The 24,764-nt window shown below is 45.7% G+C and overlaps 1 protein-coding gene across 2 annotated transcripts in view; it reads left to right on the top strand.

Annotated features, from left to right (window-relative positions):
* MAML3 (mastermind like transcriptional coactivator 3) overlaps positions 1 to 22,142 on the top strand; it is a 357,398-nt gene extending 335,256 nt beyond the window's left edge. Inside the window, exons 3-5 of one of the 2 annotated variants that reach the window (XM_006123998.5) lie at positions 10,855 to 11,100; positions 13,245 to 13,329; positions 17,101 to 22,142. In XM_006123998.5, coding sequence (XP_006124060.1) covers positions 10,855 to 11,100; positions 13,245 to 13,329; positions 17,101 to 18,086 — 1,317 coding nt within the window. In that variant the 3' untranslated portion in view covers positions 18,087 to 22,142. Of the gene's footprint in view, positions 1 to 10,854; positions 11,101 to 13,241; positions 13,330 to 17,100 lie in introns of both variants that reach the window. The other variant, XM_006123997.5, reaches the window with a different exon arrangement.
* Positions 22,143 to 24,764: the final 2,622 nt, after the last annotated feature.

Genomic DNA, 24,764 nt, shown 5'->3' with positions numbered 1-24,764 from the left:
GTCGTCTTTCTGTGTGAATGCCAGCAAGGTCGCCAATCAGGTGTTTTTAGTGATGTAGGCCTGTCCCTTGGGTCTCAATTGGCATCATCATACCTAGTTCACCAAGACAACAGAACAGATAGCAGATAGTAACCACTTTACATCAGTACTGACCAGGGTTGTACTCAAATCTCTTTAAAAATATCAATGTGTATTTTACTGTTTCACTGTTCATTTATTTCAGGGATCCTCTCCATACTTTTTGTCAAGATAGGTTAAATTTGGCTCATTTAAATAAGACCAATAGAATGTTTTAATTCCATTCAAATCGGTTATTTTCAAATACTCACCTTATAGCATATGCAACCCAGTCATTGTAGCATTTTGTTTGCATCTGAGAATTAGAATGTGAAACTCCCTAGAAACTAAAACTAAAAAAGTGAAAGTGATTAATTTCACTAATGAAGATGTTTTGTTACGTTTAATTATCAAAAATAATACTAGTAATGAAGGCAAGGAAACTAGTTTAACATATAATTTTAACTGGGTAGTATTTCTGTAAATTACTATATTTCCAAACTGCTTAGGGTGTGTAGATTCCAGTGCTGCCTTGCTGCAGAAGTCACTGCTGTAACACTGAACATACAAGAATAACATTCAAAGTGAGTGCTTCTGGCTCCTCAGGCCACAGGGTAAAATTAGGAACCAATTTGGCCTTGCATTCCTTGAGATGAACTTCTGACACTCTTCAGCTCCTAGATGATAGGAAAGTACTAGTTCATTTAGAATCTTTTGTTGCATACTTTGTCGAGGGACATAAAGAAATTAGTCTTTTCAGTAAAAAAATAAATACACAGAAATAATAGTCTGACAAATGCTATTTGTTCTACAGAATGAATAAAGTATATTAAGGACGTGAAGAAGAGAGATGCAGGGAAGGGAGGTGAAAAGAAAACAAATTGGCTGCATGCAGAGGTCCAGTGTCAAACGTCAGAGGGATCTTGTTCCCGCAGATACTATAAGAAAGACCATGGCAACCAGGGGCCCAGAGAGAGTGGGAGAGACAGACAGGAGAGATTTGTAGCTCCTCCCTTAGATTAGATGGCAGAACAAATACATGAAGCAATCCACTTTACAGAGCCTGTTGGTGATTTCAGTGTTGTAGAGCAGCATATATGTTCATGCGTGCATGTTGGTTTATCAAAGACCAAGAGTCTTAAATGAATGTATTTGTGTGATACTATCTACAGTTTTTGTTAGTCTCTAAAGTGCTGTAGGACCATTCATTGTTTTTTATGTAATTCTTCCAGTTATTCATAATGGTCCCACTCCACTAAAAGTGGCCTTGCATTTTAGGGCTGCCACAATTATAGCAGAATTATAGATTAAGGTCATTTCCACAGCAAGGGACACCAGCATTACTAATCAATCAACAGAGATATTTCCAGGGGAAAAGAGGAACATGCCTTTAGCTTGCACTGAAGTACATTGCAATACTTTTTTTGTGTGTGAGATAGTATATATAAAATGTTAATATTTTGTTTTAAAATGGAGACTTCCCTTAGGGTGACTGTATTTTCCTAAAGGGGCTCACCAACCCCACTGCATGTGAGACCTCCTGAGGCCAGCCCGAGCCATGAATTTCTCCCATATGAGGCTGGCATTGCCATTCACACACTTGGGTGGTGCCATTGGAGGTGAGGAGCAAGGGGGATTGGATAACAGGTTGAGGGTCCGGGGAGGGGGGACTGTCAAGTGGTGGGGAGCAGAGGAGGTTGGTTAGGGGCAGGGGTCCTGGAGACCAGGGTGCAGGAGCTTAGATAGGGGGTGAGATGGTTCTAGGGGACAGTCAAGAGGTGAGGGGTGTGGGGGGATGGATAGGGGGTGTGAGGGTACCAGGGGAGGGGAGTTGGGCCACTCCTGGCTGTTTGGGAGGCACAGCCTTCTCCACCCAGCCCTCCATACAGTTTCCCTACCCGATGTGGCTCTCAGGTCAAACAGTTTGCCTACATCTGGCCTAGATGTATAACAACACATGTGGCTGTATTAAAACACATTTTGTTTGAATGCATACATACCTTTTGAAACTGTACAAGCTACTCTGTTCTTGCCACATCCATTGGCTGAAGTGAACCAAGAGGGACATAAAACCGTCCTCATTGGGGATGCATTTAGTGCCTATTTTGAACATTTTTTAACAGGAAGGGCAGGCCTGCTTCCACTAATTTCAGGGAGGCCATGCTGAAATTATGGGGAACCTCGTACACTCCACTTGCCCTGGGTGGTGAGCCCCAGGAAGGCAGGGGCACAGGCCGGGGCTGCTCTCTGGCACCCAGCATTCCACTCACAGTCAGTGGAGGGTCCAGGTTAGCGCAAGTCTGTCTTCCTGGGCTGTGAGGCTCACTGCCAGCTGCAGAGCTGCCATATCCTAGCCGAAGCTATGTCTGCACTACCAGCCGAGCGACAAAACCTTGCTGTTCACAGGTGCTTTAAAAACCCTCCCCTGAAAGACAAAAGTTTTGCCACTGCAAGTGGCAATGTAAACTGGTGTCAGCAGGAGCACTCTTCTGTTGACAACGCAAACTCCGCTCACAGAGAGTAGAAGTATTTTGTTGGCAAAAAAGTGTTTTGTCAGGGAAAGAGCTTCATATTCTTCTCCGGACTAGGTAGTTTTCTCTCACGTAGCGGGGTCTCTCCACAAGAGACTACAGAAGGAGGAAAGTGCATTTGTCAGGCTTGAGCCAGGGGATGAGTACACAGTGCAAAATCTATCCAACGTTGCTGTAAGAACTGTGCAGCTGGCTTGATGATTTGCTTTGAACCTGACAGTAGTGGTGTGGACAGCCTGGCAGGTAATAAAGTACAATAAACTTCCGATAATCCGGCTCCTTTAGGACCCAGGGGGTGCTGGATTATCAGATATGCCAGATCAGAAGGGGGGGCTATGAGAGGGTCTGGGGTGGAGGGGATGGGGGGGCGGCGCTGTGGTACCAACCCAGTAGCACCCCAGCTGCTCTGCCCCAGGCGTCCCCAAGTCAGCTGCTGCTGAAACTGACCAGCGACTGACTCGGGGAAGCCCGGGGCAGAGCAGCTCCAATTGTCCGGCTGGCCAGAGCACTTCTGGGTTCCAGGTGGTGCCGGACTAGCAATAGTGCCAGACCACTGGATGCCGGACAACTAGAGTTTTACTGTATATTGTTACTGAGGCGTTGGTTCCCCCATCCCAGATGCTGGAGCACGGAAAGCAGTATAAAATATTCCAGGAGACAGACTAATGTGTTTGGCCTTAATATGGGGGTTACTTGGTAAATATCAAAACTGAAGATACGGGGCATGAGTCATAAATCTAAGCTCCTGTACCCATCAATAATCTGTGCAAGAAGTAACACATTTGTAATAGTCTTCAGATTTGTGCTTAGAAGAGAACCACTGAAAGCTGGTGTGCATGTCCATTGTCTTATTTTCTGACTTTTTGAAAAATATCCTGGAATGGACTTGATTGTGTAATGTGATACAAAATTAGGTGACATCCCTGGACGTGCAGCAGAGTGCATGTGTGTGTAAGGGAGCCAGAACGATCATTATTTAAGTGTCTTTTTGAAGTAAGTCTGGTTTGGTCTCAAACCACTGCCCCAGCAGGCTGTTCCATGGTGGGGATTGTTGGAGGACGCTCCTAGTGATGTCACTTCACAGCATGACCTCTGGCTCCTGATTCCCCCCCCCCCCCCCCCCCCCGCTTTCTTTTTCCTTGTAGTAGCTGCAGGAAAGGGCTCCGTTTGGCAGCATGGCAGTGCTGTTGTCTATAAATGGAAGCAGTTGGCCCATCTCCCAGTATAACACAAGATAGTCCTGTGCATCAGTTATGCAATCTTTAGCTTGATGACTTCATCAGAACCGGTGGGGGGGGGGGGAAGAGGGGGGAGAGAAGAGGCGGTGGGATGGTAGGAAAAAGCCTTTGCAATCAGCTTTGCCCAGAGACAGCTGACATTTTTTTTTCCAAGCAAAGAAAGAAAGTAGCAGGCAGATAGGGTGGGTAAAAGGGCTCAATTCATAGAGCAGCTGAAAGATCACTAATGTGCTGCACTTTGTGACACAGGCTGCTTAGAAGCTGTAGCAGCTGCTCTGTTCCACTGTGCAGGTGACACAACACAGTTACACTGCTGTGTGAATGTGTTCAACCAGCTCTCAAACACAGCACGGGGGAGGAAACGTTTAAACCAGGACTTTTTTTTTTTTCAAAACCCCAACCTAAATATCTAAGAGCTACATTTCAGCAGAGAGCCCTTCAGGGAATATCTGTTCCAAGTAGAGATGTGGACAAATTGTATTGTCTTATTTGTTCTGAAAAAGTCCTTGAAAACCCAACCTTCAGGCAGAAAGGCCTGATCCTACTTTCCCATGTTATACTCTAGCATTCACTTTCAGGGACTGGGCTGATGGGGTGATATTATTTTACTCCAGTCGCACAGACACTGATCCAACTCAAAGGGTTTATGTTGTAAGTGAATCTAAAGTTTGTTATTTCACATTGGTGCCAAAAATTATGTAGGCCCATGAGTAACCAGGTGACCTAGCTGCTGTATGGAACAATTGAAGAGATTTTACTGAGTGGAGTATTAGGCCCAGTTGTGTTAAGCTCATGGTTGCAAGATTGTGTCTAAAGTTTAGGCTTCAGAAAAGATTAAAAGTATTGATGTAATTATTATTTATCTAACAATAATAGCTCCCATTATGTGCCAGGCACTTTCTAACACTGAAGAAAGACAAGCCACTTGTATTACAGAGTTTTTGTCTGAAGGGAAGCCAGGTTAAGTCAAGACTAGCTGTGTTCATCCCTCTCCACATGTGAAATCATGCTTTTTGTAAATTTATCTACAAAACCCCCACCCCTCCCCACACTACCTGTGCATAAATTGAATATTGAGGAATGAGAAAGTAAATAAGTGAATAGTCAGTGATGGAGTGGAAAAGGAACTTTGGTAGGTACAGCAAGGCACATGGCAGTAGAAGCCATTGAAAAGGTAAGAAGGATGGTAGAGAATAAGTTACTGGGCTTGAGAGACTAGAGTTCAGTTTCTAGCTCAGTCGCAGACTTGCTGAATGACCTTGAGTAAGTCACTTCAGCTGTTGTGTGCCTCAGTTTCCCATATGCAAATTAGACCAGTACTTCTCAATCTCCCAGGATAAAATGCCCAGGTGATTATGAGATGCTCAGACACTGAAGTTGAAAACCATATAAATGGATGGATAGAAATGAGCAGCAAATCCTCCATTTCTTTTGAATCAAGGAGAATGCAGAAGAGAAAGGGAGGTTCCTGAAGCTTTTATAACCAAAAGCAGAAATTATTAAAAAAAAAACCAACAACAACCCTATATTTTCTGAGGTGAAGCTCTGTTCCTAATACTTGAGTAGATTCCAAAGGGAGATACTGGATTTTTTTCTCGTGATTATATGGTCTCATTTTGTAACCTTTGTAAAAAATGCCAATATTGATAACGGGGATCTTCCCTGCTCAGGATGGCAAATGACTTGTAGGAAAGGTTTGTGCTTTCCCAGGCATTTACCATGATCCTTGGTATATTTTCTATTTTAATATTCCTTATTTATTCAGACCCTCTTGCTTTTTAATCTGTATCTGCTGCATCTGCTTAGTTATTTATACCCTACTCCAGAGCATTGTAACTGACTGCCTTCAAAGTATTATCACACCCATAGTATGATATCCATCATGTAGTTCCATTTCTGCACTTCCCTGGCTATAAAGTGCTTGTTGCCTTATTATCTGAGTGCTATAGTTGATACGCAGCATATACCCATTCCATTTATTTCAAAATCCTTTATGTTTGGTGTTTTCCCAGATGGTCATTCCTTGGCCTGGCTCTGCTGCTATCACTAGCTCAAATCATTCCTAAACTGCAGCCTTTAAAATGGATTCTCTCACTCCTGCTCCTCGTGTCACCACAACAGCACTCAGGAGCCAGAAGGAGCTGGTATGGTGTTTCCAGTGGGATTCTTCTGCTTTGCTTTTAGATTGAAAACTCCCTAGGGAAGGAGATATGCTTCTTCTGTGTTCTGCACAGCTCAGTCTACACCCTGTCAGCATTCAGCACATGATAACAGCCAGCAGGGTGCTGTACAACACTACTGTGGCATGGTTCTAATCTGTACACTGCTTTCACCAGCACAACAATCCCGACAGTGTGACTTCAGGCTTCGGCCTCCATCCGGAGAGCCTGGGCTGGCTTTAGACACATGTAGACTGTGCCCTCTCTGGGAGTATGACTTTAGCTCAGTGTAGTTTTCATATTGGAGGGTGCCTGCAAATTATGGAGAGAGCCACAGGCCAGCCTGTAAGAGCCTTGAATGCTTGTCCTAGATCTTTCCCTAGATCTTTTTAATCCACCCTGCAAACTGCTCAGCAGTACAGTTATACCGACCAACTGAACTGCTGGTGTAGATAGTGCTCTGTCAACCAGAGGGTTTCTCTCATTGACATAGCTGTTGCCTCTGTGGAAGGTGGAGTATCTGCACAAGGAGAAGTCTACCATCCCAGTAGACAGCTTCTTCACTGAGTGCTACAGCAGCTGTAAGCATAGACACATCATGCAAGCTGGTAGTGTCTATAGGCCAGAGAGATGCCCTGTCCTCAGCTCTACAAATCCTATTTCCTCACCCATAAATCACTGCTAGCAGGGACACTGGTGGTCAGGAAATGCCAGGGAAATTGGTCAAATATGTAAAGATTGAATAAATCCATTATTTATTGAATAAAACTCAGGGGCGCCCTCACTTGGTGTGGGATAGGGGAGTGAGTGCTGTTTTGATTCTCTTATATATGCCTATTGTTATGTCTTGGTAAATTTTGTAGCAGAAAGACTATTGTCTTTTGTTTTTCTCTTCTCCCTCTGAAAATTCTCCTAGAGTTTTGCTCCTTCTTCCCCCGCTTCCTTCCCAACCACAGACATACATTATGTGTTGTTTGGTGCTTGGAAATTTGACAGCCTGGGTATGTCTCTGCTTCCTGAGCTCATTAGTAAATAGCAGCATGCTCTGTAGAAGAAGTGTCAGGAGTCCCCTCAGTATCGCATTGAATTTGGAGTCTGAGACAGTGCACTGCAGTTCTGCCTGCAGCTCTCACCAGGGGGAAGAGTTGTTTGTTTCTTTGTTTGGGAAAGCAGGGTGGGGTGAGGGATTTGGGGTGTGAGGTTTCCTATCTATTACTGTCTTCTTTAAGTGCCCTTTCAAACATCCCTGCTGTGGAAAGGGCTTAAAGAACACCTGGGGGTATTGGAATAGATCGTTCAGATATGAATCACAATGTCCTGCAAATGACCCATTGTATTTTAAAGTCTTAAAAGGTACACACCCTGGCATGCCACAAAACTCCCTCTCTCTCTTTTTCATGCATCCCTTTCCCCCCAACCTCCAATTATTTTCACTGGGGAAAGCCAAGGCCCTGATTGGAAACAAAGATTCAGAAAGCTCCCTCCTCCTCCTCCTTGCTCAGCATAGCCAAGCCTCAGTAGCTAGTTCAGGGCACCCTGATTTAAAACCTCAGCGTGTTGCCTCCACCATCAACAAATAACATGCCCTTTGGGCTACAGGTAAAGTGAATAATAGGGAGCCAGTTTGCTGGTTAGATGTCAAGGAGAGAAAAGGGGGGAGGGACACCCAACAGATACATGGCAATGGTGAGAGAGCTCATTTTGTGTAAAGAGGGCCTCAAATCACCAGGGAATCCCTGGATTGTCTCAGGCTGTCGTGTGTGATGTCCATCATGCTGTACGAACACCATCTGTTCGGTATTATACTCTCAGTTGCCAGGCTACCTGCCCTACGCTGTAACACTTGACTGCCTAGCTCTACGTTAGCAGCATTATCCCAGACGTACTGAGGGGGTGTGCGCGGGGGGGGGGGGGAACAGTAGTCATGATTAAGCCATCTGCAAGCGTGGGGGTAGGGGAGAAGAGAGAGAGGGAGAATCAGGGCAGCAGTCACCAAGCTGGGCGGAACGGTGGAGGATCAGGCAGATATCACCATCTGCTGGCACAGAGATAGAACAACAGCACTGGCCATTTTCAAAAACGCAGAAACGGGCGTTCTCGTTCTCTTCCCTTGTGGGGGCTGCCTGTAGTAACAGGAGACATCCAGACTAATAAATGGAGCTGCATTGTAACTCAAGGCGGAGGGTCCTGTGTGACACTGAAGCCCCTGACTCATGGATTCAGTGGAGTTTGGGGGTGCACTGGGCCTTGTTAGATGGGCACAGCCTCTAGAGATTTCATACAATGTACCTGAATTTTGAGGGAAGCAGGGTTCATGAAATATGTCGCTCTGGCTTTGTAGATTTCTTGGAATTAGCGGTGGTGTACACTAACAACCTATGTCAGTTTAACTGTCGCTCAGGGTGTTGCAAATAGTTATACTGGCCGAATTCTCAGAGACGTTAATGCTGTGTTGATGGGAGGGCTTCTCCCATACACATAGCTGCAGCCTCTTGGAGATGGGAAGTACTGACACCAATGAACAAAGCTCTCCTGTTAGCAGTAGGAATGTTAAATATGATGTAATTGTCGTGTAACCGTATGAAATCTCATCGGTTACACAACTATTAGATAGTCCCTGGGGGCGGGGCCAGCAGCCAGTGTGCTCCTGGCCCCACTCCTGGGGAGCCCCCAACAACACCCTGCGCTGTTGCCTCTATATCAGAGGCAGCAGTGTGCAGTTGCAGGCAGGAGCTGGGCCGCAAGGGAAAACCGTTTAAAAACCAACTCCCTGTGCAGACAAGAGGCAGCAGCGTGGGATGGTAGCAGCCCCTGTCCATAGAGGGGCCAAGCTCCCTGCTGACAGAGGCTGCTTTGCGGCAGCCTCCCCTGCCTGCCTGCCTCTGATAGAGTTAGCAGTGCTGGGTGGGGCAGGTAGCACTGTGGAGCTGATGCTGGAGGAAACTGGCTTTTAAGCCAGCTCCCCCCAGGACTAACTCCTCCCTGCCACCTCTCACTGCCTCTGTAGGAAGCAGTGAGCAGAGGGGCAGGTGGGTCTGCAGAGCCAACACATGCGGAGACCCAAAAGCCAGCTCCTAGCATGTATCGGCTCCAGCTTGCCCCCCTCACCCTTCACACTGCTGCCTCTGTATCAGAGGCAGCAGCTTAGGGGTGGGGGGAGCAGGTGGATCCAGTGTTTGTGGGGAGCCTGCTTAAAGCCAGCTCCTCACGGACACCAACTCCCATTCGCCTCCCTCCCCCCGTTGCCTCTGATACAGAGGCATCAAGGGGGGAGCATGCGAGTAAATTGATAAGATTAAAAGATAAACCCAGGCTTACTGGTTGATCATATAGTGGACTACACATTGGCATCCCTAGTCAGCATAAGATAGGATTTTCACTAAGGGCCACAGCAGCGATGCAGCACTATAAGTGTGGACAAGCCTTAGGCACTGACTTCTTGGAAAGCACCCTAACAGAACCTTCTAATCAAAAGATCACCTTTGGAAAACAGGATAAATGCTGCTCACAGAGCTGGTAAGGAAGATCCTCCCAGTCCCCTCCTCAGCTCTGGTCAAACACTATGTGCAGTTCCACAGGAAATAGGTGAGGGGGACAAGGTGATAGGCTGAGAGTGAATAGATGTCAGAGTGACCTTGAAATCCAGCCTGCCTGTCCCTTTTTAGGCCATACCCCAACACACCTTTACAACATATTAGATGGGAGGCAGAGGGGGAATATGGTATCATCTTAGGCAGAAGAACCCATGTCACAATGGTTTCCTGCTTCTTCTCCTCCTCAGCCCTGAGCTCTCACAATGGGATTGGGATTTGAACCTTAAATTATTCTATTTTGTGGCTAAATCCCAAACTCTGCTGTGGTCTCCAGGAATCAGTGTTGTTTCTTCTCAAGATTTTATTTCAAGTCTTCCGATTGTTGGTAGGGATGTTAAAATTCGTTTATTCCCCACATGCACCATTTCCTGCTTCCCCTATTGTATCAGAGGTGGCAGCTGGCGCTAGAGTTGGTGCGCAGGGGGAGCCGATGTAAAAGACAGTTCCCCGTGGGTACCGGCTCCCGCCTGCACCCTGTGCTGCTGTCCCTGATACAGAGGTAGCAGCGTGGGGGGTCAGAGGAGAGGCTATGTGTAACCGTGCATGTTACCCAAGCTCATCGATTAACCGTGTACACGGTTACACTTTCACATCCCTAGTAGTCAGTGATTTTCTTAAAGCTACTGGAGTCAAATGATGTGAGAATCTCCGTTTCCTTGTATGGTTGTTACTTGTTTTTTCAAGACAGTTTCTCAGCCTCATGAGTGTAGAGAAAAACAGTTTGAAAACATGACACCTAGAAGCTTAGAAACCTGAAGGAAAATGAAAAGAACCCACCTCTTCTTGTTCTCGTGATTGTAAAGAAAATCTCTTTATTTTGGGGTCCTAATTCACATATATTGGATGCCTGCAGTTGGCAATACTTAGGAATGAATTCAGAGCTGGAGTTTGAAAATCCTGGTAAAACCCAGCACTGCTGTTAATTGACAATGTGTCAAAACACTTCTTTGCCTCACTTTTCCCATCTGTAAAATAGAAATAAATTCTGTCCTTTGTGCCAAGGCAGTTGTAAGGATCTTAATAATTAACTTCTATGTAGAGTTTTCAATGTAAGTTTATGTGGTATTAAGTATAATTCAATCTAATGTCTATTCCGTTTGGGAATGTGCTATATGAAATTGGTTATTTGAGCATGGGTTTTTTTCAGGGGTCTCTTTCTTTTTTCAAAGGTCTATTAGATTCACAAGTGAGTCAACCACTTATTGTTCCTGGTCCATATTTTCCCTTTGTATGTGGCGTACACTATAGTGAAACTGTATCACTTTCTTTTATACAGGAACAGCATCCGGTGGGACTTTCTCGGACCACAGGCCCTATGCAGCCCTCTGTCCCACCAAGCTCCAGCAATGTGGTCACAGGTGCAAACACTGGAGGTCCCAGTTTCCTGGGAAACCAGCCGCAAGCAGCCATCATGAAGCAGATGCTGATTGAGCAACGGGCCCAGCTCCACGTGATGGAGCAACAGAAGCAACAGTTTCTAAGGGAGCAAAGGCAGCAGCAGCAGCAGATCCTGGCAGAGCAGGTACTATGCACTTCTGTATTTCAGACAGTACAGTACACACATGAGAACAGGGGCAATGGAGGCAGCACAGCACAGCCTTTTCTTGTCTTTATTTTTTTTAAACATAGGACTGGAAGGGATTTGAAGAGGTCAGCCAGCCAGTCCCCTGCTTTCATGGCAGAACTGAGCACCCTAGACCATCCCTGACAAGTGTTTCTTGAACCAAGATTCATGTGTTCAAACTGTAATGGATGTAATAAGCACATGGTTAAGCTATAATCTTTAGTCTTCCAGCTTATACTTTGGCCTTGACTTTGATTTCAGACCAATGTAAATCTGCAGCTACACTTAAGAAGTCAGTGGAGTTACACTGGTGTAAAACTGGTGTGAGTGAGAACAGAATCAGTGTGCACAGATTTGGCAGCCTGGAGTGAACTGTACATTTGAAAAGCACAAAGCTGCTTCTGATCTCAAGCCAGTCTCACACTAGCATATTCCCATCGATTCCTGGAGCTGCTCCCCATTTACACTGTTATATAGGAAATCAGAATCAGGTTTTCGTTTATAAAGGAGGCACCTGAATAAAACTTACCCATAGTAGCACAACAAATGGTGCTTCTAATCCAGTATCTGGAGATGAGATTGAATTCAGTCTTAGGGCATAATTCTCATTTGCCTTGTCATTTGTGCCTTTGCAAAGTGAGTATTTTAAGCTGCCCAATCAGAGTGGTAGTGTTTTACATCACTTTGCACACCTGTTCATCACAACACAAGGGAAAGCCAGTGGAGCATCAGACCCTAAAAATACAGGGGAAAAGCAGCTGTGGGATCAAGTGTATCACATAAAACTAAAAATTCGTAGGACCAATGGTCCCCTTGGATTCCTGGCTTTTACTGGTGCACCTGAAATTGTAACCATTTTTCTCTTTGTATTTTGCTAATACATTTTTCAAAGTTGTGCTATGATTCCTACACACTCTTTACTCAGCAGTGGGCTCTTCTTAAGGCTCTTTTCTGTGAGCTGAGGGAATCTACATACTGTGAACAGGAAGTTTATAATGAACATTTGTAGGTCAGGGAATACAGTGGGTTGGTTTTCATTCCTCTTTTGCCATGTCTCTTCAAATGTGTAAGCCCTTGCTTTTAGGAGGGTGCTCATTCTGTTTACAGTACGTTCATGCAGCAACCAGATAACCTCAGGGTCTTATGAGAGCTGCTTTGCAGAATACCTACTAGTCTTTTGAAGGCACATATAAACCCAGACATGACTTGACTTCCATTTATATTAACTATCAACATCTGAATGTGCTTTAAATAAATTAAGAATATTCATATACTGCAGCCATGAGAGAAAGCTCAACACAGCTGTGCCACAAATCCGGACTCAGCAGCATTTCACAATCACTCGCTATCTTAGACCATTCACTTGTCCTGAATGAGTTATCAGCACATCTGTCATGCGACTGTATGTGGTAAATAAAGCAAGTGAATGGAAACGACAAACAAAAAAACAAAAATAGCAACAACAACAGGTGGAGGGCAAAGGAGAATGCAGGAGGGGAATTGGGCCCTACTCGCCCATTTGGTTTTGGGTAGAGATGGGCCTGGGTCACAAAGTTCAGATCTGAATTCAGCAGTCCTCATAGTCGGGGCTGTTATGTATCCCAAGTGTGCTCCCAATTGTAGAGATATAGGCCAGCCACTAAGTCTGGATCCAGAAGGAGAGCTCAAGTGGTTTGAGATCCAGAGTTTCACTTTGGACCCACAGCTCATGTTTATTGGACAAAGACAATTCTGAAAATATTCCCTCCTATCTCCTCTCTTTCCCGCTGCTCCTTCTAGACTGAAGACAGTTATACTGCTACTTAGCAAGCGCTTGTGAGTAGGGATGGTTGATGTGAGTCTAAGTGTTGATTCCTTTTAAAACCGAACAAGAAGCCCATGTGCTCTCAGTAGGACTCTTCACATAAGGCTGCTGCACACTTTGCCTGCCCCGACACACAGCACTTGTCTCACCAGAACAGCCTGCTAGCGGAAGTGCTGCAGTTGAGCTGCTGTTTGTAACTGCAGTCAGTCTCATAATGGTCACATTCAATCATTCATTCATTAATCATCTTTTTTTCCTCTGCCGTCATCTCTTCCTCTCTCTCATTCGTTTCCAGCAGTTGCAGCAGCAGTCACATTTGCCTCGGCAACATCTCCAGCAGCAGCGGAACTCGTATCCAGTGCAACAAGTCAGTCAGTTCCAAGGTAAAAGTTATAAATGCTTTTCAACCCTCCAAGTCAGTGCTGTCCTGTGTAGTAGGCATCTGGAAGTTCATTTTATTTGTGTATGTTGGCGGCTAGGGAGGATGTTGAGGAAGAAGATTTCTCTCTCTCTCGGCCTCCTGCACCCTCACATATACACACTGATATAACACACTTTCACAGAAAGGCATTGTTCAATTTTACATGGAGAGTTATATTTCTGAGTTAGGTTTTGCTTTTCCCAATAAAATCTGCCCCTTAAAAATTCTCCCAGTCACTTCTTTCTTTCTTCTCTGCCTCTTTGACTCTTGGATTCTGAGGGTACTGCTACACTGTCTATTTTTTTCGGAAGAGGTATGCAAATAGCGCTTGCATTTCCATGCCTTCTTCCGTTTTTTTTCCCGGAAGAGGCTTTTCCGCCGTTAGGCCCCATCTACACGGGGCCAAATGTCGGAAAAAACCCTCTTTTGAAAGCCCCCTGTAAACCTCATTTTATGAGGAAAAAGGGGCTTTCAAAAGAGGGGGGGTTTCTGATATTTGGCCCTGTGTAGACGGGGCCAAATGATGGAAAAGTCTCTTCCAGGAAAAAAATGGAAGGTATGCAATTCGAGTGCTATTTGCATATCTCTTAAAAAAAAAGACAGTGTAGCTGTACCCTGAGGGTATGTCTACACAGCAAATTCAAATTTGGTAAACCTCATTCCACGAGGAATAATGCCAAATTCGAAATAGCTATTTCGAAATAAGTGCTGTGTAGATACTTATATCGAAATAGGGAGCCTCCAGCCTTCCCAGGGTGCCCTGGTGGCCACTCCAGACTCAACCAAGAACACTCCTCTCCCTCCCTCCTCCCCGGAGGCCTTAAAGGGGTTGACTCGGGTCACAGTGCCTGTGCCAGCTCCAAGTCTGCCAGCCCAGAGCCACTGCCCCTGACCCAGTGGCCCCAAAACATGAGCCAGAAAGCCACTGGCAGCCAGCCCTCCACCGCTTCCCAGGAGCAGTCTGCCAGCTTCCAGGAGACTGCCAGGGCCCGGAGAAGGCGGGCGCCTTCCTGGTCCATGGTGGAGATCATGGACCTTATTCAGGTTTGGGGGGGGGATGCTCCCAACGTCCATGATCTCCGCACTAGATGCAGGAACACAGCCATCTATGACAGGATAGCTGGTAGCCTGGCCACCAAAGGCCACATGTGAACCCAGGAGTAGGTTTGCATGAAAATTAAGTTGGTCCGGCAAGACCCCCAACCCTGAGCCCTGAGCTTCCCCTCCCGCTTCTTCCCCTTCCTTCCCCCTTCCAGCTCCCTTCTCCCAGGTTTCCTCCTCCCCTCCCTCACCCCACCCTCTCTTCTCCCCTCTCCTGCCTCCTTTCCACAGTCTCACTAGAGTTTGATCCCCCCTCCCCCTCCGTTTTGTTAAATAAAGAGAGTTTGTGTTCATGAAAATACATGTATTTTATTTTACATCAGGAAGGGGGGTTAGGGAGGAATAAGTGGAAGGATGTGAGGAAGGAATGAGGCACAAGCCCCCAGTGAGGAAGACCAGGAAGGCTCTTAGTCCTCCTCAGGGTGGAAGCTCTCCCGCAGGGCTTCCTGGATACTGACAGCCCCCCAATGGACCTCTTGGATGGCAGCCTGCAGTCCAAGAGAGGCACCAGAGTGCCCAGGGTCAGCTCTGGCTCCATGTTGCAGAGTGCTGTGGTGTCCCGAGCGAGGGCAACCAGAGCACGCAGAGACAAAATGCTTTGCTGTTCCTCATCGAGGTAGGCAAACAAGCAGGGAACCCTGAGAACCGGCTGTCCGGGGGGCATCCCTCAGCCTCAGGCAGCAGCCACACAAAGTAACTCCTCACCTGATACCCTGCTGGATCTGGTTTCAGCTAACGCCTAAATGCGATTTAGCATCCACTCAGTGTGGACGCGCTATTTCGAAATTGAAACACTTCCCTTACCTGTATTTTGCACCTCAACCCAGCCAGGCAGAGGAGCTGGGGCCATCCATTGAGCCATATGTAGAGCACAGTTTTTCCGTATACTCCTGAAGAAGTACCATCCATTTCCATAACAGGACCTACTGGTCTGTGTTGTGCTGTGGGCCATGGTGGCAGGGACTGATTCAAGGACACCATGTTTTGCTGCTGCTGTTTAGTTTGTGTCTTACAACAGATTTTTTTTTTAATTTTAACTTAATAATGTTTGATATGGAAAAAAACTGCGATGCTATTTGAGCTTCACCTGCAGAGAATTTTATTGTTTTAGTTCAGTATGGTATTGACTTGAAGCCACAACGAACCCGTGGCATAATCAGAATTCCTGTAATTGTTTTTAAATAAAGATAGTAAATACAGAGGCATATTGGCTTCCCAGAAATCGATGATCCCACATCAGGAAGACACAACAAGCATGGTGCAGTTATCTGCCATGGTGTGGGATTTAACAAGGTTAGGATTTTCTGGTTTCCCATTATTGGTCCAAGGTGGAGTAAAATGTGCTTATAATATTGATTCACTAATACACTCTCTCTGCTCTGCATGTCCCGAAAAAACAATTTTTCTTCTTTCCATAGACTTAATCAGTAACAATGATATAGAAAATCCATTCATTTATGCCTCCTGAGCTATTAAAAAATTGATTGGCCTTCTGAGTCTGACATTTCCATTTTCATGGCTCAGTTTGGAAAGACAATGGAGATATTTAAAAGAGAGTCTTAACTGGCTGGCTGGAGCTCAGTTATTTACTCTGAAATCCAGTCAGACAAAATATCTTTCTAGCGACCGCATGCCAGATCCTGCTTCCTTTCAAGTCTTTTACTTTGATAGAAGCACCATTGGGCCTCATGTCTGAAGGGAATGACATAGGTGCAGCTGAATAGTGCTAGAGAAATTAATATCTATGTGTGTGTCATTTTTAAAAAAGGGTCCTTGTTCCCCTTTTTCCCAGTGAGGAAAACATACATTGGTATGTAATTTACTGTTTTTATAGACTTAAGAGTGCAAATTTCAATAGCTCTCAAGCACCTACATTTTTTAAAATGGGACTGAGCCCCTAAGTATCATAGAAGCCTTTTGAACATTTTATCATTTTTCGCAACCTTCCTCAGTATTGCTGTTCCAATGGTACCTGCTTCCTTGAAGCCTCACAGTTTTACTAGAAGAGCCTGTATAGCACATGATCAAGATGGCTCTGATGGTTTAAGCTGGATCATGCACAGAATCAGTTTTTCTTGATACTTCAAAAGTGAATGAAGAACCAAAAACTCATGGGTCAATGGGGGAACACATCCAAAAATTGTCAAAAAACGAGAATTGCTTAGCAAGTAAATCTTCAGCTTTTAACCTCTCCAGCCCTATTTTAGGTCTTAAGGGAAATTAATCTAATGCCCTGTATTGATGGTATTCTCTGCTGAACAGTCTTTCACTTTACAAATTGAATACCTAACATGATCAGCAATTCCTGCTTAGGGTAAGACTGGAGCTGTAAATTTTCTCACCTTCAAGGAAAGGAGACTGTGCAAGTAAGCATTAAGGTCACAGCCGGAACATGATGGGGAAGCACATTCTGTCTGACAGGTGAATACTAGGAAGACTAGAGTTTTCCTCTCTGGGATGGGCAACCTTCTTCTCTCTCTCTCCTTTAATTCTCATATGAGAGAATCATGTGTTCACCCAAAAAGCAAAGCAATCTCAAATCAGCCCACAATCTCTAAGGCTTCTACAAATTGTTTTGGTATGCAAAGATGTATTATCTAATACTTACAGATTTCCCCCCTCCTTTCTGTAGGTTCTCCCCAGGATATAGCAGCAGTGAGAAACCAAGCAGCGCTTCAGAGCATGAGGACCTCCCGAATGATGGCCCAGAATGCAGGCATGATGGCAATGGCGCCCTCTCAGAACCCTGGTACAATGTCGACAGTGGCTGCTCAGTCCGAGATGGGAATGACTCCTTACAGCAACACATCTACCAGCCAACCAGGAATGTACAATATGAGCACAGGAATGAGCCAAATGTTGCAGCACGCAAACCAAAGTAGCATGACCATGGCACATAGTGCGGGCCAGGGACCAAGGCAGCCCACGTCCGGACAAGGGGTTGGAATTGTCAGCAGCTTTGGTCAAAGTATCCTGGTAAACTCTATTCCCCAACAGCATCAGCAGATGAAAGGACCTGTGAGCCAGGTCCTGCCCAGAGCACAAGCTCCTAGGCTTCAAAATATGATGGGAACTGTCCCTCAAGGAGCACAAAACTGGCAGCAGCGAGGCTTACAAGGTATCCCTGGAAGGACTAGCAGTGAAATTGGGTCATTCAACAATGGCACGGCATATCCAGTGCAGTCTGGGCAACCAAGGCTGCCCAAGCAACATTTTCCACAGGGAATTAACCAGTCAGTATTGGACACGACTGGAACAGTCAGAGCCCTGAACCCAGCAATGGGAAGACAAATGCTGCAACAGCTCCCTGCGCAACAAGGAACCAGCCAAGCAAGGACAATGGTCATGCCTGCAATAAGTCAGGGGGTTCCCACAATGCCTGGTTTCAGTCAGCCCCCTACACAGCAGATGCCAGGTGGGAGTTTTGCTCAGAGTAGCCAGGGTCAGGCCTATGAGAGGAATCCCGCTCAGGACATTTCTTACAATTACAGTAATGATGGAGCTGGAGGTTCCTTTTCAAGTATAACAGAGAGTGCAGACCTTGTGGACTCCATCATTAAAGGCGGACCAGGTGATGAGTGGATGCAAGAACTTGACGAGTTATTTGGAAACCCATAGTGAATGGGATTGTACAGTTTAACACTCTGATTGTTAAGTTAAAAAAAGAAAACAGGATGTCCCCCCATCCTTGTTTTTTGCTTTTTACTCTGTGCAGACTGAGCTGGCTGTGGGAGAGTCAGGAGGTGATTAAAACATTGACGTGTTGATTTCACAAAACTTCCACAAAGCAATCTCCACTGCACAGCAGTACCTGCTCTGCCTGGCTGTGAGACATGGGGATGGGGGTGGGGAGGGGCTGGAAAAAGCAGCTGCGCGCTGCCCATGGAAAGAGCTGGTGCACTCTGTGTGGTGAGGCACGGTTGCATAGCGATGTGATGTTCCCAATCTCTCCCATTCCATTTTACTGTAATTGCTGCAGCTTTCAGGGCATGTGAAGAGCTAGATCCCTGAGGCCGGGAACAAAACCTAAAGGAGTTGCCAGGTGATTGTGCAGCTCAAAAATGTGTTGAACTCTGGGTATAAATAGATCCCAGATTTCAAAGTGTTCCTGTCCCTTTGATTTGATACAGAGCATGGCTTCTGGAGCCTACTCAGTTGCCAGCGAATGTCCAGCACACATGTGATTAGCCTAACCAATCATCGAAGGGTTACCATTTTCACTGGAGAGTGATAAAACATGAATAGCTTGGCAGAACATAAATCTGGCAATACAAAGAGCAAGACAGAGTACAGGACTGTCGGTGGATAGGAATGGACATCCCCACTGTTTAAGTGGGTGGGTTAGCTTAATGAGCAATTAATTCTCTTTTAGGCTCAGCACTGTGTTTCTGTATTTGGGTGCTTTGGCACATCTGTGCTGGCTGGTAATGTACTGTAGGCTAGCAGCTAAACGAGGTGTAAAAGGACTAAGCAGAGTGAACAGATTACACTAGAGTTCTATGTAGATCCAATTTAAGCCCCCTTTTCCTCCTCCTCCTCCAATATACTTATAATTCTAGGGCTGTGTCTATACTGGCATGAATTTCCGGAAATGCTTAAAACAGAATAGTTTTCGTTATAAGTATTTCCGGAAAAGGAGCGTCTACATTGGCAGGCTGCTTTTCCGGAAAAGCCCTTTTCAAGGTTAGTAGGTATTACTTGGGGCTGGGATGCCCCTGCAGTTGATTTAATACTACATGTAGCCTGCTTTTCTGTCTTAAACGGATGTTCTGTGTAAAATTCCCACTGTCAGGGTATCCAAACTGCAGGAATCAAGACAGACTGGTGTAATGGTCATCCATGGAAGGGCAAATAGCTTTTCCAGAAAAGAGCCCCGAGCGTCATTTTCGCGATCGGGGCTTTTTTCCAGAAAAGACTACTGGGCTGTCTGCACTGGCCCTTTTCCGGAACAGTGTTCCGGAATAAGGACTTATGCCCGAGCGGGAGCAGAATAGTTTTTCCGGAATAGTGGCTGATTTTGTACAGTAGAGCATCGTTGCTTTTCCGGAAATTCAAGGGCCAGTGTAGACAGCTCACAGCTTATTCCGGAAAAGCGGCTGATTTTCAGAAATAAGTGGCCCAGTGTAGACACAGCCACATTGTTTTTCCTTAATAGTAGGGACAAACATGCACTGTTAACACAAGGCCATTGCACTTCACTTTTCTTCAGCCAAACAGCAGTCCCCATGTGCAGGGACAGGGAGGAAAGGAAGCCAGCATGAGAACATTAAAATGCACCACTAGCGTGTGGAATTCTGAATAAATTTCCCTTCTTCTGAGTGTGCAAGGTTAGTAGGTATTACTTGGGGCTGGGATGCCCCTGCTGTTGATTTAATACTACATGTAGCCTGCTTTTCTGTCTTAAACGGATGTTCTGTGTAAAATTCCCACTGTCAGGGTATCCAAACTGCAGGAATCAAGACAGACTGGTGTAATGGTCATCCATGGAAGGGCAAATAGCTATCTATTGGTTATCACCACAAATATTGGGTCTCCCCAAACAAGCTTGCTAGGCAGTAGTGGTGACGTATCTCAACAGGTTGAAAGCAGATCTGTGCTGAACTTGTAACAAAACTGTGCTATGTCTTTCAAAATGGTGCTTTTAAAAGAATAAAGCCCAGCCCTTCGGCATGTTACTAACCCATCCCTGTGAGCCAAAGCTTTCGTTGAAGTTAAAATTGTTTAAATGATCCAAACCTACCAATTGACAGATCTTTAGTTAGGCCCCATGGTGATGAAGTGCTGATCCACTGAAATCTGTAGGAGCTGAGGATGGGCAATCAGTACCTCAGAGGTTGCCCTTTGTTTCTGCATACAGCACAGGTATGAGTAGGAGCAAGGAATGGGAGTAAATTGGATTCCTTAATCCTTTTATGGTGTGTCTACACTGCAGCCAAGTGGGGTGATCCCCCAAACAGGTAGACAAACTGGAGATACTGTCCTAAAAATAGCAGTGTCCGCCTCCCTCCCCCAGGTCTGATCTTGGGTGGCTAGCCTGAGCCACCTCAGCAGCCTCACGGCTCTTTTTAATGCACTAACTCGAGCTGAGTTAAGACGAATCTCTGTACCTGTCCTGGGGATTGTGCTTAAGGTTGCAGTGTGGATATAGCATCCGGTAACTCATTGCCCTGCTGCTTGTTCACTCTTGTGTGGTAACCCTTTGCTGAGCTTGTCTACACTATGACAAAGGGTGTAGAGAGGGCACGCCGTATTTTAACATGGGCTAGATGGTTAAGGGAACTCCCAAACAATCGGTGTTAAAATACAGTGTGCCCTGTCTCCACCAGAGAATGCATTAGTTAAAATGTGCTGGGTAAAACATGTTAATGATCTACATGAAGGGGCTGATCAGTAGCTGTTTGAAGTCCAAGGGATTCAGTCTTTCCACTGACATCAGTGGAGGTGAGGGTGCATCCTAACACTATAAAAATGAGCACCAGCTGAAGACTTCAACCACAAGCATTTTATAGCTAGTGGAATCTTAGACCAGCGTAAAAAGGGGGATGGATGAAGGGTACAACTGGCACTCCCAAGGGGAAATTGTGTGGCTAGTGTAAATGTTACAGGAGTGGGTGGGGCACTTCCTTGTCCTGCACTGTATCATACAGCTGCACCATGCTAATCAAGGGTCACATACAGCAGTGAGGATGCCAGGCCTTGTGTGGATGGAGCTTTTCCCCAGGTAGTATCACTATTTCTTGGCCTTGGTAGCAAAGGGTTCCTTGTGAAGGATGGATACATCTACACAGCAAAAAAACAACAACAAAGAAAGAAACAAACAAAACCCTTATGCTGCTGAGTCTCAATGCATGGGTCAACTGATTTGAGTTCACTGGACTTGAGCTGTGGGGCTGAAAATAGCCTTGCACGTGTTTGGGCTTGGGCTGGACCCTGGACTCCAGGACCATCTCCCTAGCCATGTTTCAGCATCCAGACTGCAGCCTGAGTCAGAACATCTGTGCCTGGCAGCATAAGCCCTGTGAACCCGGGTCACAGTCGGCCCAGGCTGAGACTCACTGCCCCGAAACTGGTCTTGCTTTGTAGATGCATCCTCAGAGAGGCCAACAGGGAAATTAGATTTAGAAACACGCACACACTGAAAAGCAACATAATGGAACATCACTTTTATCAGAAGGGTACAGGAATTAGCACATGTATTGTGACAGGAAGTTTGCTGATGAGGACTGAGTCACTGGTGTCTTTGGAAAGCTTCCTCCAAATACTCTGTACTGGGACCAAGTAATAGAAGTAGATTTTAATAGTTTTTTTTTTCTTACTATGGTGCTGATGTATATGTAATGTTTAAAAAAAGGTTATTTGTAAATAGATTTTTACAATTCTGCAGATATCACTGGGTCTACTATCTGTAAAATATATACATATAAATATATATATACTGTTTGTTTAAAATAGAGTATTTTTATTTCATTCCTTAACTCATCCTCACTGCAATGATATTGCACTTCAGATGACGTCTAATTACTAATTTGTACTGTATCCTGACAGCAACTTGCTCCATTTTATTCAGATTTTTCTAGTGTTCTGTTTTTACTTTGTACATTAAGCATTGCTTATTTCCTTTGAGACCTGTACAGAGCTCTGAAAATGTAGAAATGACCTGATGTTAACATACCACTTTTAAAGAAAAAACAAACAAACAAAAAAAGCAAATAAAAGATTGTTATCTGAATCAAAGAAGAGACTGATTTATAGGACTCTCACTCATGGTACCTCACATACTTCCTACCATGATACCCAGATATTACCATTATTGTCCCATTACCCATTATTGGGGCTTCAAAGGAAGAAGAGGGAGCTAGTTTAAATGGGCATGAGTGTTATTTTATTTGGTTGGCTAGCTATAAAATTACAGTCAATAAGAAGAAGGGGCAAAGTCTGTTGGGGTTTATTGATTGCAGGAGAGAGCCATTCACTTCATGATACACTGTCATGACCTCCAATAACAACAGCTCTAGTTAACGTTGCAAAAGTGTTTTCGTGATAAGTCATTTTTACACGCTTTCCACAGTAATAATTTTTCAGTCTTAATTTCACCCAGGTTTGGGCTGTATTTGAAAGTTTTAGTTTAATGTTATTTTAATTAAAAGCGTGAGCAAAATTGCCACAGTCCTATTTGAGTTGTGGGTGAGTATAAAAGACACAGTGTTCCCATTGTAAAAAAGAACACACAGGGCTACAGCAAAATCAGCTGAAGTTCAAAACTTGATATTTGGCACACAATATAGTGCTTTTGCCTCATTTGAGGGGGCAAAATTGATTTTTTTTTTTAAAGATCAGCTTCATTGAAGTTGAGGGCGCTCAGAATTCCCAGGGAACAAGCCCTCATTTTGTATTTGTATTTGTATTGTGATAGTAGCAATTTAATTTGCCCTCAGTAATAATCCAATTCCTTCCTTGTGAGTGAGTGGTCAGCCTTTTGTCCTGTACTGGACTTTATCCTGCTGAGAATCTGCTTATTACCCTGTAAAACAGAGAAGAAAAAAATCTGAAAGGAGCATATGCTACTGCAGGAGTCAGAACTCTGCTGAATCCTGGTCTTGGTACTGCTGCCATGTCATGTGGCCTTGAGAGAGCCTTCCAGGCCTGTCAGTCATGCCACAGAATCCAATGGAATTACACTGATACAAAACAATCACACTGATGTTTCCCCGTATGTAAAATGAAGTTGTGAATATGCACCTACCTCCATAGGGTTGCCAGGTGTCCGGTTTTCTACCGGACAGTCCGGTATTTGCGCCCTCTGTCCGGTAGAAAAATTCAGAAAATACCGGACAGGCACAGTGTCTGGTATTTTCTGAATTTCCAGCTGGACGGAAGCCTGGCAGGGGCGGGGGAGCGACTGAGAGGCGCGGCCACAATTGGCGCTGGGAGTCCTGTGGTCACGTGCAAAAGCCGGGCGGGATGGGGGCATTGGCTGGGACTCCCAGCCACTCCCCCCGCCCGGCTTCTGCATGCAATCAGAGGCTCCCAGCGCTGATCGCAGCCTCGCCTCACAGCTGGGAGCCTCTGGTTGCGTGCAGAAGCCAGGCGGGGGGAGTGGCTCCCAACCACTCCCCCTGTCCCTGCCCAGCTTCTACTAGCAACTAGAGGGAGTGCCTGCCGGGGTCGCGGCCTGTTGGACTCCGGATGCGGCCAGTGGCTGCACCCTCCCCCCCCTGCCAGCTCTGCTTCCTGCCCCCTTCCTCTGGCATCCCCCTCCTCCTGTCCAGTGCCCCTGGCCCCTGATCCTCCCAGCTCTGCTTCCCGCCCTCCCCTTCCAGCCACCCAGCCTCCCCCAAGCCCTCCCCCCCCGTCAGCCCCGCTCCCCTTCCTCCCGGCCAGCCCCTCTGGCCCCCGATTTCCCCCCTTCCACCTCCCTTCCTCCCGGCCAGCCCCGCCCCCCTCTCGGCCGGTCCTTCCCCGCCCACGATCAAGTGTGTCCAGTATTTTGGGGGGGGGTCTACCTGGTAACCCTACCTTAGAGGGTTGTTGGAATTTGTCCACTGCTTGGTAAATTGCATAAGTGAGCTATCTAAAGGCAATGTGGTAGCCTTTCTTTCATTTGAGGTAGCCCACCGCAGATCTGTAGTAAGCAGGTGTAACTCTAGAAATTTGGTCCCATACTTCGTCTATAGTACTGTTGCTCTGTGCCATTAATCAGCTGCTGTATTTCATTCCAGAAGTGGCAGCATTTCATCGGTGAGTAATACATATAGTTAGTATATCTCTTTGCTCCTTTCATACAGGGGTTAGGGTCCTTGGAATGGCAGGTTCTCTATAAACGATCAATGCCAGGCTAAGGTTTAGCATGCCTGACCACTGCTTAGAGAGGTCCTTGTTCTGGGAGGAAAGAGTTTCTGTCTCTTTTCTTGCCTCTTTGCGGACCAAATCCAAGGCCCATTAAAGTCCATGGAAACACTTCCGCTAATTCAGTGGGTGTGGCCTTGGGCCCTGTGTCTCCTGTTTTCTCCCAAATTGGGAATCTTTCTGGCCTCAGTGGCTTTGAGGCAAGTCTCCTTTAAAAGCATAAAAGCCAGGCTGTTCATCATCATCATTGTTCCCTCTGCAGTCATAACTGGCCCCTTGCACATGCAGGATGTGGAATGTTAATATATGGCTACGTCTACACTGGCCCCTTTTCCGGAAAGGGCATGTTAATTTCAGCGATCGTAATAGGGAAATGCGCGGGGGATTTAAATATCCCCCGCGGCATTTAAATAAAAATGTCCGCCGCTTTTTTCCGGCTTTTAAAAAAGC

This window comes from Pelodiscus sinensis, chromosome 4 (genome assembly GCF_052426305.1).
Source record: "Pelodiscus sinensis isolate ZL-2025 chromosome 4, ASM5242630v1, whole genome shotgun sequence".
Taxonomy (NCBI): domain Eukaryota; kingdom Metazoa; phylum Chordata; order Testudines; family Trionychidae; genus Pelodiscus; species Pelodiscus sinensis.
The sequence above is the reverse complement of the archived record's forward strand: the minus strand, read 5'-3'. Positions and strand labels throughout refer to the sequence as shown.